The sequence below is a fragment of the Triticum urartu genome, chromosome 3, assembly GCF_003073215.2.
Source record: "Triticum urartu cultivar G1812 chromosome 3, Tu2.1, whole genome shotgun sequence".
Classification (NCBI taxonomy): Eukaryota; Viridiplantae; Streptophyta; class Magnoliopsida; order Poales; family Poaceae; genus Triticum; species Triticum urartu.
The window spans coordinates 171,783,093-171,800,725 of NC_053024.1; the positions used below are offsets into that span (position 1 = coordinate 171,783,093).

The window sequence follows — 17,633 nt, forward strand, 5'->3', positions numbered from 1 at the left end:
ACATATGAGATATTAAACCGGCATGGAAGCCGAGAAACTTATTCTGACCACATGTCCGTTCATGAGCAGGCCGGTTTTAAACGCAACGCCGGCCGAGCTCCTTCCATCCGCCTTCTATTTAAACAAGGCCAGACGATCCCGGGCAAGAATCGCACCCCTCCGCCGCCCCCCCATCTCCTCCATCATTCTTTTGATGGCTTCCGAAGAGCAGTTCTCCGGCATATAAGCCGTCTGGGTGGCCGGCCGAGCCCGCCAGATACGAGCGAGGCAGCTCGCTGCTCCACCTCTCTCGCCTAGCCTGACAGAGCCAGTTGCCATCCAAGCCGGCACATGGTACAACACCTCGGCACTCCAGGCCAGCTCGATGAGGAGTGGCGAGCCAGCGGGGAGCACGGCCGCACGGGCATCGTCGCTGCCATCGACGACGCCGCGTCATACCGTGCCTCCCATGTCTGCGCCCACGCCTCCCGTGCCTGCGGTCGCGCCATGAAGGTAGAGACAGAAGCCGGGTGCACGGAAAGTGACGAGTCAGTGGCCAGCGCCTTCGTGTTCGCCATCATCATCGAGGAGAAGTAGAACACGGGAAGTGGCCGCCGCTTGGGTTCCATGAAGACCACCGCCGAGGCGACACCGGTGTACACAACCGATGTCTTGTCCGGTTCTTCTCTTGCGAGGGCCTCTGTCGATCCCACATGGGCTTCACGGAAGCGTAGGCGCCACCTTCCCCTCCCGCTGAAGCATCAGCTGGGGTTCCACTCCGATGAGCGGTGGGGAAGCGAGCCATCATTTGTGCTAGAGTATATTCCTCCGGAGCTTCCGGCAGTCCGATGATCAGTCTGCCGGACATGAGGAAGACAAAAAGATCCGCGGGCGGCCATTTAAATGAGGTATTACTATACCTTGAGAGACGGACTAGCACCGCTTAGTTGATGTAAATGTAATGAAACCCGTCATGTTTATATGAAAATCCGGCATTTTTATATGAAATCCGGCCGTGTTTGATCGAATTTTGTTAGGTTAGTTTGAGTTGTTGTGCTGACGTTGGATGACGTCCTCCCACATTCGTATCCGTAGACTGATCCTTCCTGTCAGCTCGTGTGCATTTCTGTTGCTCTGTCTTCTGCTCTTCTGAACCTTCCAGTCCACCAGCGTGACCTATTCTTAAGTGTTGACGTTAAAGCATCGGACACCATATTCCATCAGGGATGCTCTGCTGTGTCCTCCGTCGCCTTGCATCAAGCAAACATGTTCTGCTTGCACTTCTTATCGTCAAGCAAACATCTGGAAATCAGGTGGTCGGGCAAAGACAAAACAATAATACTGGAGGAGCCAATGGTTACCGTTACCTTTGCTCTTGAGCCACAAAGTAATTTTCATTAAAAATTAAACTTACAATATGTACAACATAAAGAAAAAAGAAAATAAATGAAAAACTGCTATCAGTTAACAGGACTTTTGCTCTGAATAACAACACCATTCCTCAGGTGCCAAAAACCAGCGGCACAACATCAGCAGGACATTGCTTCTGATCTCCGTACAGGGCGCCAACAGACTAAGAGCAGCCAGTCAGGGCCTGAACTTCTGAATGCCTCTTCAGGCAGTAATTCCCGAACTCCAGGGTACAACATGCAGTAGCATGGTGGGCATCTTCATACCCATTCCCACGTATGTCGCACCCCAGGGTACTTCTCTTCTTATTGTGATTTGTCGCCAGACAGTCAGTCGCAACACAAAACCCAATTATTTCCTAATGTTTTGTTGTCTCTTCTTATTCTCAGCATAAACATGATTGCCCTTAACAAAAATCATTTTGAGCATCAACATGCTTGCTCATAGAAAGCGCGAGAAATCGGTAGCATCATGCGCTGTTTCACCTCACCAACGGGAGGTGAAACAACAAGACCAACGACTGCACGGATCACAAGTTCCTTACAAACCTAGGAATCTGGTAACCAGTTAGGCATTTAGGCTAGGCTGCACACACTTCTCCGTGAAAATTTTGTCAAAATGACCACAGCGATAGATGCACACACTCACACAAGGATTCAACTCATTTTCTTCCTGTCTTGCAAACTGGCTGCACCGTGCTTCAGGAGGAAACACAGGAGCGAGCCGTAGTACAAACTAGCAAAGATGTTCTCCATAGCTCAAGACATAGTTTGAACTGAGAGCATACCTGGCATGACAGTGAACTATTATTTCCTTATGATGACCGCAGCCGATCGCCTGCACTGGCCTAATAAGAATACATCTTTTAGGTAAGTTATTATTGCCAAACAGTATTGTGCGCGGATGGAAATCGGGTGTGATAGTTTCTTGAATACAGTGAACACCAAATAATCCCTAATGCGCAAAGTAATAACCAGTAACTGCAGTTAAAAAGAACAACAGTAAGAAAGACACCACAAACACTTGGTTCATTTCTTATCTTTGCTATCAGCTCTACATAGGTGATCCTAGCTAATTGTCAAAGGAATAGTGCTAGTGTAGTATTAATTCCTTAAAATAGTTAGCAGCCAAAGTGAAATGATAATTCCAAATGATGCACCGATAACCTGGAATTATAACAGAATATTCCAAGTGATGCAATGGATCAATGAAGAGTGAATTGCAGAACGTTTCTGAAAAGCTGGCTATAATTTAATCACTTGTTAATCACTAACAAGTGGATGATCGGCTGCAGCCAAAAAATAGGAACATGACACGCATGTATATCTGCTAAGTTCAAGAAAACAGAGACATGAGTCAGAGCAACAGGCAACATTTCAAAAACTGACCCGAATGACTTGTTTTTTTTTTTGAACGGTCACCGGGGGGAGAGCTTCCCCACCTGAATATATTACCACTCAAAGGAGATGTCGAGAATTACAACAGCAGTTCGGTTACAACATCAGCCAACCTGAATGACTTGTAACTTTAGTATTAACTTCACGGGAACCACTTCAGCCAAAAAGAGTATTCACACAGGTGTAAATTTCAGGCAACCATGAAACAATTAGAGCTTCTTGATTATAACCTATCTAGCCGGCTCATAGTGGACCTAATTCATACACACTGCGGCGGTCAAAGAAAAAAGAACATGAGGCTGGCAATTACAGAATCCAAAGGGGAGACAATCTGCACCTGCGCCTGACCATGATAACCTTTCTTCTGCTTATCAGTATAAGTTTCATTTCTCCAGCTTATCTTAAGATCAAACATCAGGTGAAGCATTGATTCCTTAGAATGCTTAGCAGATAAAGTGAAATGATTAATATAATTCCAAAGGATGCAACGCAAAGGCAGAATTGTAACAGTATGTTTGAATACCTAACCAAATGCAATGGAATCATGAACAAGAATGGACTGCAAACCAGAGCATTTCATCAAAAACTTGCTTATAATTCAATCATTCAATTAAACTAATTCTCCTTGCACTTGTAAGAAAATCAGGTGCAACTTGCTAGGAGAAGTAGTTTAATTGAAAGATTGCATTGTAAGCAACCTGCTAAAACACAACATAGAAACAGTTAACGCACATATATTTGCAAACATTTAGTATTAACTATTAAGTACTAAGAACTAAAAAGAAAGTCCATTCTTCAGTTCAAGAAAATAGCACATGAGCCGGAACAATTGGCAAGCATTTTCAAATGCTGGCCCAGATGACTTGTAATTTTAGCATCAGCACTCACGGCAACCACTTCAGCCCAAAAGGATATTCAATGAAATACAACGCAAGAGTGTTAACAGTCAAAAATTCTTGGTCATACTAACCTGTTAACAATCAAAGTTTGACTTGGGACAAACCTAATATGCGAAGTAAAAAGGAACGGAGGGAGTATATAAAAAAGATACAAACCATCTCATAGTGGACCCAATTCATACGCATTGCGCCGGTCATAGAAAAAAATATCATGGCTCTGCACATCAGTACAAGTTTCTTTCTCAAGCATATTTTAAGATCCAACACCATATGATGCATTGCTTCCTCACAACGGTTAGCACCTAAAGTGAAATATTTTTTTTCAAATAATGCAACAAAAAGACAAAATTACAGCAATAACAGAACATTTCATTTGACTACTGCGCCAACTTTTGTGAAAATCAGGTACAACTTGCAAGCCAAGAAGGAGGATAATCTACCTCATTTCACCTTTGGCAAAAAACAAACACAAAAACAGGAATCAAAGGTACATTTGTTAAATAATTAGTATTAAAAAGATAACTAGGTAATCTCCAGAAAAGTAACATTAATTAAAAGACAAGTCAATTATTCGGTTCAGTAAATAGAGACAAGAGACACCTAGATTGCTAACTATTGAATACTACTAAGATCATTATATAAACAGGGAAAATAAGTCCACTCTTCAGTCCAAGGAAACAGAGACATTAGTCAGAATATAGGCAAACATTTCAAACGATGATCCAAATGGCTTGTACTTTTAGCATGAACACTCACAGCAGCCACTTCCGCCCAAAATGATATTCAATGAAATATAACACAGCCATGAAATAATCTGGTAGAATCAAGTACTCTACCAGGTCTAGGCCGTAGGTGGTAAGGGAAGGATGGAGGAGGGCGTGGCGAGGAACGGGCGCGCCGGCGGCAGGGCGCCGTCGCGAGCTAGGAGAAGGGCGGCGGCGGTTAGGGCTGTTGGCGGCTAGGGTTTCCGGCTCCTCAGGGAGCCGGGCAATAGGAGATAATATTCTTCTTATTGCTTGATTCCGAAAGAGTCTTACAGCCTATATTTATAACCTAGATAACTTGCATAATAATTAACCTAAGATAACTTGTGGGCCAAGCCCCCTAACTACTGCCCGGTGGGCCTCTTCCGGATATAAACTAAACCGGCCATAACACTTCTCCCCGCCTGCACAAACAGCTCGTCCTCGAGCTGTAGGGTGGGGAAGCGCTTGCTGAACTCCTCGAGGTAATCAACCAGCGTCAAACACCTTCTCGACATCTGGGACGGCCAGGTCGGCGGCGATGGCGTCCTCCGGAATGTAGTCTGCAACCTCTAGGTAGAAGAGTCGCGGGCAGGCGTGGCCGGGCTTGTAGGGATCGTCGCAGTTGAAGCACAACCCTTGGCGGCGACGCTCGAGTATCTCGGCAGAGGTGAGCCGGCGGAACGGGCGCGCCGCGGTCGCGGCGAGGGGTGCCGCGGAAGCCTGCGCAGACCGACCCGGTGCGGAATCTGGCGAAGGTAGTGAGCCAGCGGCCCAGAACGGCGAGTCCTGCTGAATGGCCACCGCGCGGCGCTCGAACGCGCGGGCGTAGTACATGGCCGTCTGGAGATCGGGGGGATCCCGGAGCTCGACGTCCACGCGAATATGGTCCGGCAGACCGCCCACAAATAACTCGGCGCGCTGAGTCGCGGAGACGCCCGGCGCGTGGCACGCCAGGGCCTGAAAGCGGTCGGCGTAGTCCTGCACCGTGGATGTGAAGGGTAAGCGGCCGAGGGCCGCCAGTCGGCTTCCACGGATAGGAGGCCCGAACCGGAGGAGATAGAGCTTCCGAAAGCGCTCCCATGGTGGCATGCCGCCCTCGTCCTGCTCGAGGGCGTAGTACCAGGTCTGCTCCGCGCCTCGAAGATGATAGGACGCGAGCCAGGTACGATCCGAAGCGAGTGTCCGCTGCCCTCGAAAGAACTGCTCGCACTGGTTGAGCCAGTTGAGGGGGTCCTCCGTGCCCTCGTAAGTGGCGAAGTCCAGTTTGGCGAAGCGAGGGGGTGTCGGCCCGCCGTGCCCGGGGGCGGCTGCAGTCGCCAGCAGCGTGTATGCCGGTTCGGGGATTTCTAGGGCGTAGTTCGCCGAGCTGGAAGGATGATCAAACCGCAGAGAGGGCGTCGGGTGTTCCGGCGCCGTGGAGTACACCGGGCCCGGAGACGATCCGGTCGCCCACGCCGGAATCGGCGATGGTGACGGCGGAAATTGCACCTGGTGCAGGGGTCGACCCGTGGCCCGAGACGCGGGTGGTGGTGCTGACGATGGCGGTGGCGCCGGGTGGAGCTGCTGCACCGGCGCCTGCGTCGGGGGGGGGGCGGCGGTGGCGCCGGAAGAAACTGCTGGGTCAGACCCCCCAGCGGCGCGGTGGAGGCCGGCCACGCTGGCCAAGGCTGTCCCGCCGCCGAGTAATGCGGCAGCAGCAGCGGCGGTTGGGGCGCCCCTGCGTAGGGCGCCTGGAGGGCCGGGGCGGCCCACTGTAGCGGCGGCGGTCCGTAGGCGGTGGTGACGGCGCTCGGTGGCGGGGGCTGGTTCCCGGCGAGGTAGAGGGTAATGCCACTGACCGTCTGGACAAGCTCCCCCAGGGTGCCCGACACCTCCTCCCGCGAGAGGAGCGGGGGCGGATCCCCCGTAGTGGTGATGGCCGCTGGTGCGGAGGGGGCGGTGGTCCCGGACGCGATCTCCGTCATCGCCATGGAAGTGGTCGGCGGCAGCGAGAGCGGGACGGAGGTGGATGGTAACGGCGGCGGTGATGGAGGGAGTGACATGATCGGCCTGGTGTCTCTGGATACCAAATTGGTAGAATCAAGTACTCTACCAGGTCTAGGCCGTAGGTGGTAAGGGAAGGATGGAGGAGGGCGTGGCGAGGAACGGGCGCGCCGGCGGCAGGGCGCCGTCGCGAGCTAGGAGAAGGGCGGCGGCGGTTAGGGCTGTTGGTGGCTAGGGTTTCCGGCTCCTCAGGGAGCCGGGCAATAGAAGATAATATTCTTCTTATTGCTTGATTCCGAAAGAGTCTTACAGCCTATATTTATAACCTAGATAACTTGCATAATAATTAACCTAAGATAACTTGTGGGCCAAGCCCCCTAACTACTGCCCGGTGGGCCTCTTCCAGATATAAACTAAGCTGGCCATAACATAATCCAAGCTTCTTCATCATTATTTTTAATATATTAGCAAAGCAGGTAGTGGGCTCACAGTGGACCCGGTTAATACATACGACAGCACCACCAGAGTCAACAGCCCTCGGATGAAAGGCTACGTGTTCACAACATAATCTTCTCTTCAGATGAAAGGCGAACCATTGACAACATAACCCTCTAGTGTAGGAAAGAAGGTATGCTGAACAAGAGTTTGCTTGAGCTGATATGGCTGACCAATGAGTCCACCGCTGTCCTCGAAACTGGCAACCAGCTTGCCACCCACGTCAAGCTGAAGTAGCCAGCGGCCAAACGGGACCAGCACTACCACATCGCCAACCCAAGAAGTAAACACCACACAATCACGCGGGTAAAACAATCCAAACTGCAAGGTGAGCTCCGCATACGGTATTTCAACCCGGTATTTAAAAGCCCAGACCTCGTGCTCGTAGTCCTGCATCATCCAGATATCAACAATTGGCTCGTCATCATTGTAATCATCAAAACTGGACATGCCGAGCATTCCATCCATCTCAAACAGATCAGACAAATTAGGAACAACTGGAGTGCGCATCTGCCGGAACGACTCAGCGACGGTGTCGAACACAATTATCATGTTGCTTATGCACCAATGCAGGCTACCACGGAACAGGAAAGGTCCGCGCGAGAATACCAGTTCGTTCAAATTGGGGCCTTCGATGTGTAGGTGCCACGGCGGCTGGCTGGAGCCTAAAGCGTATGTGTAGACGAGGGAGGAGCCATCTGGTGCTTCAGCTTTCTGCAGCAATACTAGTCGGTACTCGCCGGTTGGGCTGTGTGAGTACATCCCCACGGCCACGGGTCGGGGAGCGCCAAAAGGCATCCCCACGGCGGATAGGGGACCGCCAAAAAGCATCGGGAGGCAACCATACTGACGAGTCGCCGGGTTGCAGATGAATAGTTGTTGACCAGCTTTGCATTCTATCCAGAAGACGATTAAGCCGTCGCAGGAGACCCTCGGAATTAAGATATGGCGGCGAAGTCGCGCGACGGTCTGGGGGGTGGCGGCCCCTCCCTGGTGGTCGAAGGAGATGATGTCTAGGGTGAAAAGGTCGCCGCCGTAATTTTTGACGTAGGAGAGAGGGAGGGAGGGCTGGCGGGCGTGGTGGGCGAGGAGGAAGTCGCGGGTGGAGGTGGTGCAGCGCCAGGCACGGCAGACGGCACGGCAGCGGAGGAGGTCTTTGGGGGGCAGGCGGACGAGGATCTCCCAGATGGCGATTTCGTCAGGGAGGCCGCCGAGGAGAGGAGGCGGTGCGGCCTCCGCCATGGTCGCTGGCCGGGAGTTCATCCTGGATCTCGCTCGATCTGTCCCGGAGCAAAGCAAAAAGGAGTGGTGCAGTAAGCTTCGAAAGAAAGGAGTGGTGGAGTGGTGGTGATGGGTGACGGCGGGGGACTGGGTAGGTCTTCCTTTATCTCCCTTTTTCTATACTACTCCCTCCGTTTCTAAATATTTGTCTTTCTAGACATTTCAAATGACTACTACATACGGATGTATGTAGACATATTTTAAAGTGTAGATTCACTCATTTTGCTCCGTATGTAGTCACTTGTTGAAATGCCTAGAAAGACAAGTATTTAGGAACGGAGGGAGTAGTAAACATGCCCGTGCGTTGCAACGGGCCCGATAAATACGGCTCAAGACCCCCACAATTCAACGTCTTCTATTTCAACATGGTGTCCCACTCGTGTCACCATTTGTCTTAGTTCCTCACCGACACCGTGTCACCACTTATCTTAGTCTCTCACCACCAGCGATTACCGCAGTGTCCTCTAATCACAACATGTCTGGACTTCGTCAATCCCAGCCATTGCATGACACACGTCATTAACGTGCAATCACAATGGAATGTTTAAAACATTAAAAACTAATCTTGTCGAGCTGGACATGAGGATCGCTCTCCGCAAGCTATTCCCTACACTTGGTCTCACGCATCCCGCTACAGTGATAACATGGAGGCCATCGAGGAAGGTAGCACCCTGAGTAGGGTGTCATTGGCGGCCATCGCAGTGCTTCACTACCGTGAGCGGGATCAAGGACCTGGGTTGTGGAGGATCACTCAAAGTCTGATCCGTTGTGCATTGTTGATGGTGCCAACGCCGAACCGGGGATTGGTCATCACACTCTAGCACGCGGCTTTCATGAGCCCCTTCCTACACCGACTTGTAATTATGAAAATTTATAATGACTGTGGGCTTCGCCCCAGTCTCATCTAGCAGAAGACCCGTGTGTTGCTATAGGCAAAAGGTGAAAAATACCTCCGCATGCACCATCGAAAGCGTCAAAATCATCTACTTTTTGCCTCTTTGTTGACCATTATGCAATTCACCGATCTAAGCTCCATCCTGCGGAGACATGATGTTGAGTGAGAGGATGCATCAATGTCGACGGTCGGGCATACACCTCTCACAAAAGTGAATTGGAAGTAGATGGCATGCAAGGGTAGGTTGACGACAACAGCTGGCAGAAACTTCGAATATGGAGCAAGGATAAATAGACAATCAAGTCATGGTCTCCTTTTCTCTCTTATTACTAACTAACTAATTCAAAAAAAAATATTTATCAAAAAAACATCTTAAGAAACAAATACCCTTTCCTATTGATTTTAGCTCTAAAGCTTTTTGCTGCCTCAAACTCACTGACCTATATTGAACCATTCAATATATAGCACACCCTTTTTCGGGGAGCGGATATATACTCCTAGAGTCCGTGCCTCCATTTTTCTATGGTTCTCATTGACTGATAACTACACATCAAGTGCACCTTGATACTGGTAGCAACTGGTCGCGCACTCCCACACTCGCTTTTTTATTATAGGGCCAAGATGATACGACCGAAAATAATTCAAGCCCTATATCTGCACAACAAGATGTAACAGAACATCCTTTCATTTCATTGATCAAAGCATATTTGTAATCACCCAATTCATAGTTTTGAACATGTCAATGGCAGGACTGACACGTCCAACAATCATACATATATTGTCAACTCTCCGCTTCGATGGCGGTGGCTAGGTCAACCTAGGTGCTAGGTGAGGAGACCATCATACGCAGTGCCAGTTCCTAGAGGGCATCCGAGGAGGCCGGAGAGGCTTGCCTCAGGCAGGAGCCTAGAGACGTCGTCCCATGCTCGGCAACGCCAGCCACTGCAGCACCTCGCTTGACAACTCAGCATTCTTTAAACAGCCTGAAATAATTCGTAGTGTCATTAAAGACTGAAGTAAAGTTTGATTTAAAAGTTTCTTCAGTGCTATATTTACCAGTGGTATGAGGAAACCTTAGCAATAAATTAATATGGTCGGTAAGAAACATATGGTTTTTCAGTAAGAATTCACCCTTCCAAAGCACGAAACTTGCAGATTGCCACCCATCTTCAGTCACACTTGAGACCAGAGAGACTGAAATTGAAGGCGCTGGAATAGACCTCATCTTCCTGGAGGTAAGAGTTATTCAAGAGCTCACTTGCAGGAAGTCTTTCATCTACAGGAGCTAGACAGATTTCTATGAAATTCTACTTGTGTTCCTGACTCTAAGTTATACCTACTAAAGTATTTTAGCAGTAAACATTATGTTAGCGTCAGACTTACATAGTTGCTTTCGAAGAGCAAAAAGTTTAACGCAGCTGTATTAGCAGGTCAAAAGTAACACCCGTTAACTCCATAATCCTAAATCTCAAGAAAAGACTCACCAAAAAAAGAAATAACATGTAATAAACTGTTACCAGGAGTCCAGCATCGAGGACATCGCCTTTTGAAGAACAAATGCCAAGTGTATGTGAGCTAAATATACTTATACAGATCTAGGGGATACGATGAGACTATGCTTCCAAGCACAGAAAGAAGTACATGATCGGCAATGGCACAAACAAATCTGCACATAGTAAATAACCTGATACAGTATAGACTATACACCAAGGGAAACAGGAACAAAGCGATTCACAAAATGTACAAACTTTACTCTACAGACTCTGCAGGCTATAAAATCAGAACATATATACTCAGGTGCAGGTTCTTCAAAATAACTTCAATTGGTTGCACCTTTGCTCAGATCAAATACAAATAGTAGCTGCATTTGTGTAGAACAAAGAATGAAGCATTCATAGCTTAGCTGCCCTTTGCTTCAGTTAAACAATACGTGCTAGCTTGCTTGATGGTTGTGCCCAAAAAATCCAGAGTGAACAACTCTGAACCTGGCTCTAGCTAAAAGAACAAAATCATTGGCTTAGGTAAGCTTTACTCAGGTTGCTTGATGGTTGTGCCCGAAAAATTCAGTCAATAACTCTGAACCTGACTCTGGCTAAATTACAGACACTGTGACATGAGTAGCAACCTGAGTAAAGCTTACCTAAAAGAATAACATCACAGAGGCCTCTCACCAAGGACCCGGGAAGCATGCGTAAAACTGATGCTCCTTTCCATAGCAGAAATATAAGTGAACTGACAATCAACTATTCTAGTCATCCATGCTTATATATAGTATAAAAATATGGTGAGTTCAGAAATTAATCTTTTCTTTAAAACTAAACAAAGAAGGAAAAGAAACATACCTGTGCGACCGATCGAATAGGGAAGACATGGCATAATTGTTGTATGCATGTACCCAGCAGTGGGCGTTTCAGGCACCCTGCAGGTAATTTTGTTGGACACTTATCCATTAACAGGAGCATCAACAATGGTATGGAGCAAGAACCGTGGCTATGAACAGACCTTGCAATGTATCTCGGTGGAGGCAGCGTCGAGCGCAAAGATTGCGCATGTGACCGCAGACGATGTGAGCACGGCCCAGTTGCAGTGATGCAGGGAGGATGCGAAGGGCAGCGGTGTGCTGCTGGATTGACAGAAGAGGCTGCGAATAGCACAGGGTTCAGCAAGGGGATTGGAATACCCAAGCAACTCATTGTATTGCCAGTGAAGCGTTCTGGTGCTGTAAAGTCTAATGCGCCTGCATTTTAACACAATGGTTGTTAGTACACGACCAGAATAAATTTTTAAACAAAGTAACCTGAGAGTATATCCACAGTAAATAGAATAGGTATATTTTCACAGATCCGTAGCTGTCAGAAAAACACAATGTCACACACCTTTGACACTTTGCTTTTTCCATTGATGCAATAATGTCGCCAGACCATATAGTCGCCGATCTTCACTGTTCCATCAGGACTATTTATGAATATATTGTCACACTTTAAGTCGCTATGTATATTCGTTAGCGCCGGACTCTAATGATATTCCAGCCCTGTCAATATCTGTATTGGCCATCGTCTCATAGCTTTCATACCCACTTTCTTGTGCTTCCTACAGAACCTGGTCATTGTTTCAAATTTCAGCAATCAAAATGTATTGAATAGAAGAGCGATAAGAGTGAAATCTATCTGTGGTTAATTTTCTAGATGCATTTAAGATGTGCGGCCAATCCCAATCAAATTTCCTTTGCACAAGAACAGACTCCGGTGTATTTAATACGACACCAAATTAATAAGTACGTCAACTTGTAAACAAAATGGGTAATCCATAATAGAATCAGGCAAAGTATTACGAACGCTCCCTGGTAGGAAGAGACATATGAGTTGTGCATGCGAGATGTGCAGGGCTCTGTGATGATGTTAACTGTATTCTTGTTCTCACCAACCCATTAGGCGAACAACTCCTGAATGTTCTTGTCCCTCGGCATCTTCAACAGCTGGATCTCCATACGCATTTGTTCTATCTTCTCTGAGGAACCCATGACAGAATCTTCAATCTATGTTTAGCTCCATGTCACCTCATCACCCTCCAGCATATCGAAGGTTTAATAGCTATTGGAACAATATACATTAAGGAACACGTGGTGAGCAATTTCCAGTCTTACATGGCCACTGATAAATTCCAACCCAAAAACGGAACTCAAATGTTTAAACTTGATTAAAAGAACTGGGGTTTATTATAGGCTATAGGTTTGAATTTGGAGTCTGGCAGGCATACTAATAATGCAGCAAAGCGAATCAGATGAGCAAAATTAAATACGTTTTCCATGAATTTGTTGAGGTTCACTAAAAGCATGAAATTCATCAGTGGATATTGTAGAATTCAAGCATGGAAGGTCGCACTTCATAGATGATTGGCTGAAATCAAACGTGTGAAATCACACTCTAGACAATGGGTCAATGACACAGATACGTAGAAAAAACATCAGATAGTTCAATTGAAGGATACACTATGTTGGCCACGGGCGCCTCATGGCTTGGCTCGGCTTGTTCGCCTCCTCCAGAAGCAGGAGGACCTCGCCCAGGCGGGCGTTGCTCCAGTACGCACCTATGCCCGACTTGGGAGCCCGTGGCCTCGGCGGACCTAGGACGCGCAGGATCCACGACGGTGCTCCCGTACGCTCCTACACCCGGGTTGGGGCTCGGGAGCTCATGGCCTCGCCGGAGTTTCGTCCAGGCTGCAGGGCACACACAGGGCCCATCTCCGTCGAGCACAATCAGTGCATCCGCTTGCGGTCCAGCGCGGCAACCCGCGTTGCTCCGGAGGCGGCGCTCCGGTGGCCGGCCGGCGTGGGGTGGCGGTCCGGCATGGAGATCCAACGACCATGGCTTCCGCTTCCTGTGAAGGGGGGGAGAGAGAGAGGGATGTGAGAAATAGAACCAGAGGAAGGGAGGGAAGAAGGAGAGGAGGGCAGGGCGGCGCGTTGGTCCGGCGGCGGCGCTCCGATGGCCGGCCAGCGCGGGGCGGCGGTCTGACATGGAGGTCCAGGGCCATGGCTTCCGCTTCCTGCGAAGGAGAGAGCGAGGGGGGGATGTGAGAAATAGAACAAGGGGGAGGGGAAGGAAGAAGGAGAGGAGGGCATGGCGGCGCGTTGGTCCGGTAGCGGAGCTCCGGTGGGCGGCTGCGCGGGGCGGCAGGGAGGCACGAGCGCGAGCCGCCCGCGCGTGGAGGCGCTGGTTGCGGTCGGCGGCGGCGGACACGGGCAAATGCGGCAGGGTGTCTTTTGTCAAAACGGTTTTATCAGATCCACTTAAACAGGACTGCGGGTTTATTTCGAAGTAACATAGGGGCTCTTTCGCAAAAACACCAACGACGTACGACCAGAAGCGATCGCTGGTTTATTATATTATATTAGGGAAAGATATAAAAAAGTTACTTTCTTATATAAATTCTACTAAATTACTTTATTAAATAAAACTAAAGTTACGTCATCTTGCAATAGACGTTAGCGGTTCTCGGCATCTACGGACCTTGTACTCGGACATGTCCGAACGCGTCCATAAACGACGCTCGGCCGCCGCTCAAATGTGAGTGTCCATGATCGTTCCTTTCATATGCAAATCATCAAATCCACATAAACATGATGCAATGTAGAACAACACAGATAGTGTATATAGGTACACGTAGATCGACTAGGACATAACGTAAGGGAGTTCATCATACATGCCAACGAACTACCAAAAATCGGCATGTTCTACTAGGTAAAATAGGGCTATGGAGAAAGTTCACTCACGGTTGTCCTTTCCTTTCCCGTTCCCTTCCTTTTGCCCTTCCCCTTGTCTTGTCCCCTTTGTCCCGGTTGTAGCACTCAAACATGACGTAGGGGTCGAGGCAGATCTGCTCGGCGACGGAGCTGGAGGTGTCGGGGGTGGCGTTGGCATCCTCCTTGTCTTTGGGGGGGGGCAGGCCGATGAGGGCACAAATGACTTGTGTTGGTGTCAAAACCGGCAGACCTCGGGGTAGGGGGTGTCGTGGTTCTAAGTCTGACAGTAGAATGGGGGTAAGAATGTAGAGGCAAGATCCTAGCTATGAAGGAGTTGTACACGCGAGTTTTACGAGTTCAGGCCCTTCTCGGAGGAAGTAACAACCCTACGTCTCGGAACCCAGAGGCGGTCGACTGGATATATGCGTGTGAGTTACAGGGGGTGCGAACCCTTGTCCCAGAGGAGGGGTGGCTTATATAGAGTGCGCCAGGACCCCAGCTCCCCTCCGTTACACAAGGTTCAATGTTCATAAAGGAGGAGCGTTACTGGTAACGTCTGAAGTAAAGTGCTATAAATGATTATTAAAGCTATGACTTCAATCCCGAACGTTGCGGAGTGAGTGGCTTCACATCTTCTGGTGGTCGAATGGTTGTTCGCATGGTCGAGTGTCTTCAAGGTTGTCGAGTGGAACATAGCTTCATGGTCGAGTGGATGAAGATCTCTCTTCGACTGCTTCTGGTTCTTTTAGAGATGTCCTTGGGGAGGGTATCTTGGACAGATCCATGACCCTACCCTAGGTACATAGCTTCGTCATTAGCCCCCGAATGGATCATGATTTGAGTGGGGAAGGAGTTGAGAACACTTCAACTCATTCTTCGTGTTGTGAGTATAACTTGTTCTGGAGCCATGAACTGAGGAGACAACGTCAAGTTCTTTTTCGGTCGCCTTGGTCCATTATTAGTTTTTGACGAGTGAATTTTCACAGTAGAATTCTGAATGATAATGCAGAGGATGTTTTCAGTCTAACAAGTTGCCCTGCTCTCCGCGGATTTCGCGGGATTCAAATTTTGGGAAGCGTGCCGGATGGGCGAGGCCGTGGTAATCGGGACGGATTAGGCAGGTCGCCTCGATCTCCACGCCACCTTTTTCGCCACGTATTGCGCGCGCGACTGTTGCGGGATTTGTTTAGATCGTCTGGGCCTACCAGTTAGCCACTTGGGGAATGACCTTATAAAAGGCACCGGGCCGGGTCTTGGCACCGTACGCTCCCATTCTCTTTCTTCTTCCTCAGACCTCTCCGCCGCGCACGCTTCCGCTCTCTGCATCGAAACCTTGCTTGAGCTCGATCTGCTGCCATGGGAAAAGAGAAGACGGTGGCGCTGGAGCGCGCGAAGAAGGCAACCACGAAGGCGAAGGGCAAGAGGACCAGTTGGGGCGGATCCTCGTCAAGATCCGGCCTGCCGCCGGGCTGGATCCAGGGTGATTGGATTCGCTCGACGATTAGCCAGGACGACCTCGACGAGCTGGTGGAGGGGGGGGACTGATCCCCCACAAATCGGCGCGGCTCCCAGGGAACGAGACCGAGCCGCAGCCAAGAGAGGGTGAGTGCGTTCTCCTCGCCACCCATGTCGATCGCGAATTTTCTCTGCCTCCACATCCTTTCTTTTGGGGCTTTTTGAACTTCTTCGGGGCTCAGCTCCACCACTTCACTCCAAACACAATAGTCTATCTGGCTGCTTTTGTGTCAATGTGTGAAAATTTCTTGGGCTGTCGACCGCACTGGGGCCTCTTCAAACATATCTTCACCTGCCGCTCCCAGTCGGTCAAAAAGGCCAATCCGAGTAATGAGAGGACGCACGTGATCCAGATGAGCGGGGGCGTGGGGATCCAGATGAGGAACAAGAGCACCTTCCCGGCGATGATCCTTCCCGACTCGGTCCGCGGCTGGCAGTCGACTTGGTTTTACTGCAAGGATCAACCGACCCCGGGTCAGTCAACTGGACTTCCTCCCTTTTCCCTGGCTCGGGTGGAGAAGCCCTCCTCCTTGAAGGTGGTTCCCAAAGATAAGGCGCATGTCAAGGTGCTGGTCGAGCGGGTCGTCCAACTCGTCCGCAACGGGGTGACTGGGATGGACCTGCTGGAGGTCTTTCTCGGTCGACACATCCAACCGCTTCAGGCCCGTGATCATCTGATGTGGATATACTCTGGACTCGAGGACTCCACTCAGATCCACCCAGAGGACGTCAGTGAGGACATCTTGGAGAAATGGCTGATGGGAATCACCAGCAACAAAGACAACCCCCGGGGGTCTAGGAGGGTGATTCCATTCGACCACTCGCGCCAGCCGGAGCAGGTATGATTCTGTTTTACCAAGTATCTTTCCGATTCACTGTGTGACACCTTGTTGATGGTCGACTGTACTCCTTTTGCTCGTTGTTCTTTCAGGCTCTCATCGACATGTACTTGATGCCCAACGGAGTGCAGGAGCAAGACGTCGAGGAGGGAGCGAGCGGGGGTGAGAGCGGCGAGTGGCACTCGGATGCAGAGGAGGACGAGGAGAGCGACGACTCGAGGGATGACAAAGAAGTCGACTCGTCGAGGAGATCCAAGCACGCACACGACCCGGCAAGCACCCCGGACCTGGCGACCGCGCCGACTGGGCTGTCTTGCGCCCCCGGACGTCTTCCCCAGCGCCGATTGAGAAGGCCCCGAAGCAGCCCAAGGTTGTGCCGCCTCCAGCTCCAAAAGCACCGAAGGCCACCTCCTCCAAACTGCCCAAGCCTTTGCCCAGGATCAAAGTGACCGTCCCTACCATCTCCGTGTAATCATCTGACTTGTTCTTTTCGTCGACTCGAGCAACAGGACGTAACCGACTGAGTACGGACACTTGCAGTGCTGCTACATCGGGAACCTCTTCCCTCCAGTATCGAGATGAGGATATGGAAGACGCGGTTACCTCCAACCCAGGTAGAAACTCTTATGATCTTGTTCCTGATTACTTGGTCGATTGCATTCTAGTGGTTCACTTGGGGTCGACTGATCTATCTTGCAGCTCCACCCAACGTCATCGATCTTCCAGATGACAATGAAGACGTGGCTCTTAAGCCCAGGAAGAGCAAAAAGGTAGCAGCTGGCAAGATGTCTCAGCAAGGGCCAACAACAACACCACCCGTCCGTCAATCTGAAGACGCGGGCAGGGCCTCTGTAACCTTTGCCGCACCCTTGTCAAGTGAGCACCCCGCACCGTCGACTACACCGGTGATTCCTTCAGTCGTCCAACTCCACGCCACGGAGCTCCAAACTGC

The 17,633-nt window shown here is 49.8% G+C and overlaps 1 protein-coding gene and 1 long non-coding RNA gene across 17 annotated transcripts; both read right to left on the reverse strand.

The window, feature by feature from the left end:
• Window positions 1-6,504: 6,504 nt before the first annotated feature.
• Window positions 6,505-8,597, reverse strand: LOC125543460 (F-box protein At5g49610-like). The gene has a single exon (XM_048706825.1). It carries the CDS (start codon window positions 8,170-8,172, stop codon window positions 6,991-6,993), a length of 1,182 nt encoding a protein of 393 aa, XP_048562782.1. The 5' UTR covers window positions 8,173-8,597; the 3' UTR covers window positions 6,505-6,990.
• A 1,157-nt stretch (window positions 8,598-9,754) lies between these two features.
• LOC125543461 lies at window positions 9,755-13,847 on the reverse strand. Of its 16 annotated transcripts, none has more exons than XR_007298475.1 (9): window positions 13,073-13,847; window positions 12,506-12,675; window positions 11,962-12,184; window positions 11,588-11,822; window positions 11,428-11,504; window positions 10,603-10,751; window positions 10,469-10,503; window positions 10,142-10,314; window positions 9,755-10,068 (listed from the first exon to the last, which is right to left on the reverse strand). It is a non-coding gene; the product is annotated as an uncharacterized LOC125543461 (long non-coding RNA). The 16 variants fall into 16 exon arrangements; XR_007298474.1 differs by having other exon boundaries at window positions 10,142-10,370; XR_007298467.1 differs by having other exon boundaries at window positions 10,142-10,370; window positions 10,469-10,751.
• Between the last annotated feature and the right edge of the window lie 3,786 nt (window positions 13,848-17,633).

What these genes read in the sequence shown, in the direction of transcription:
- LOC125543460 (XM_048706825.1), bottom strand. Translation starts at nt 8,172, where the DNA reads ATGAACTCCCGGCCAGCGACCATGGCGGAGGCCGCACCGCCTCCTCTC.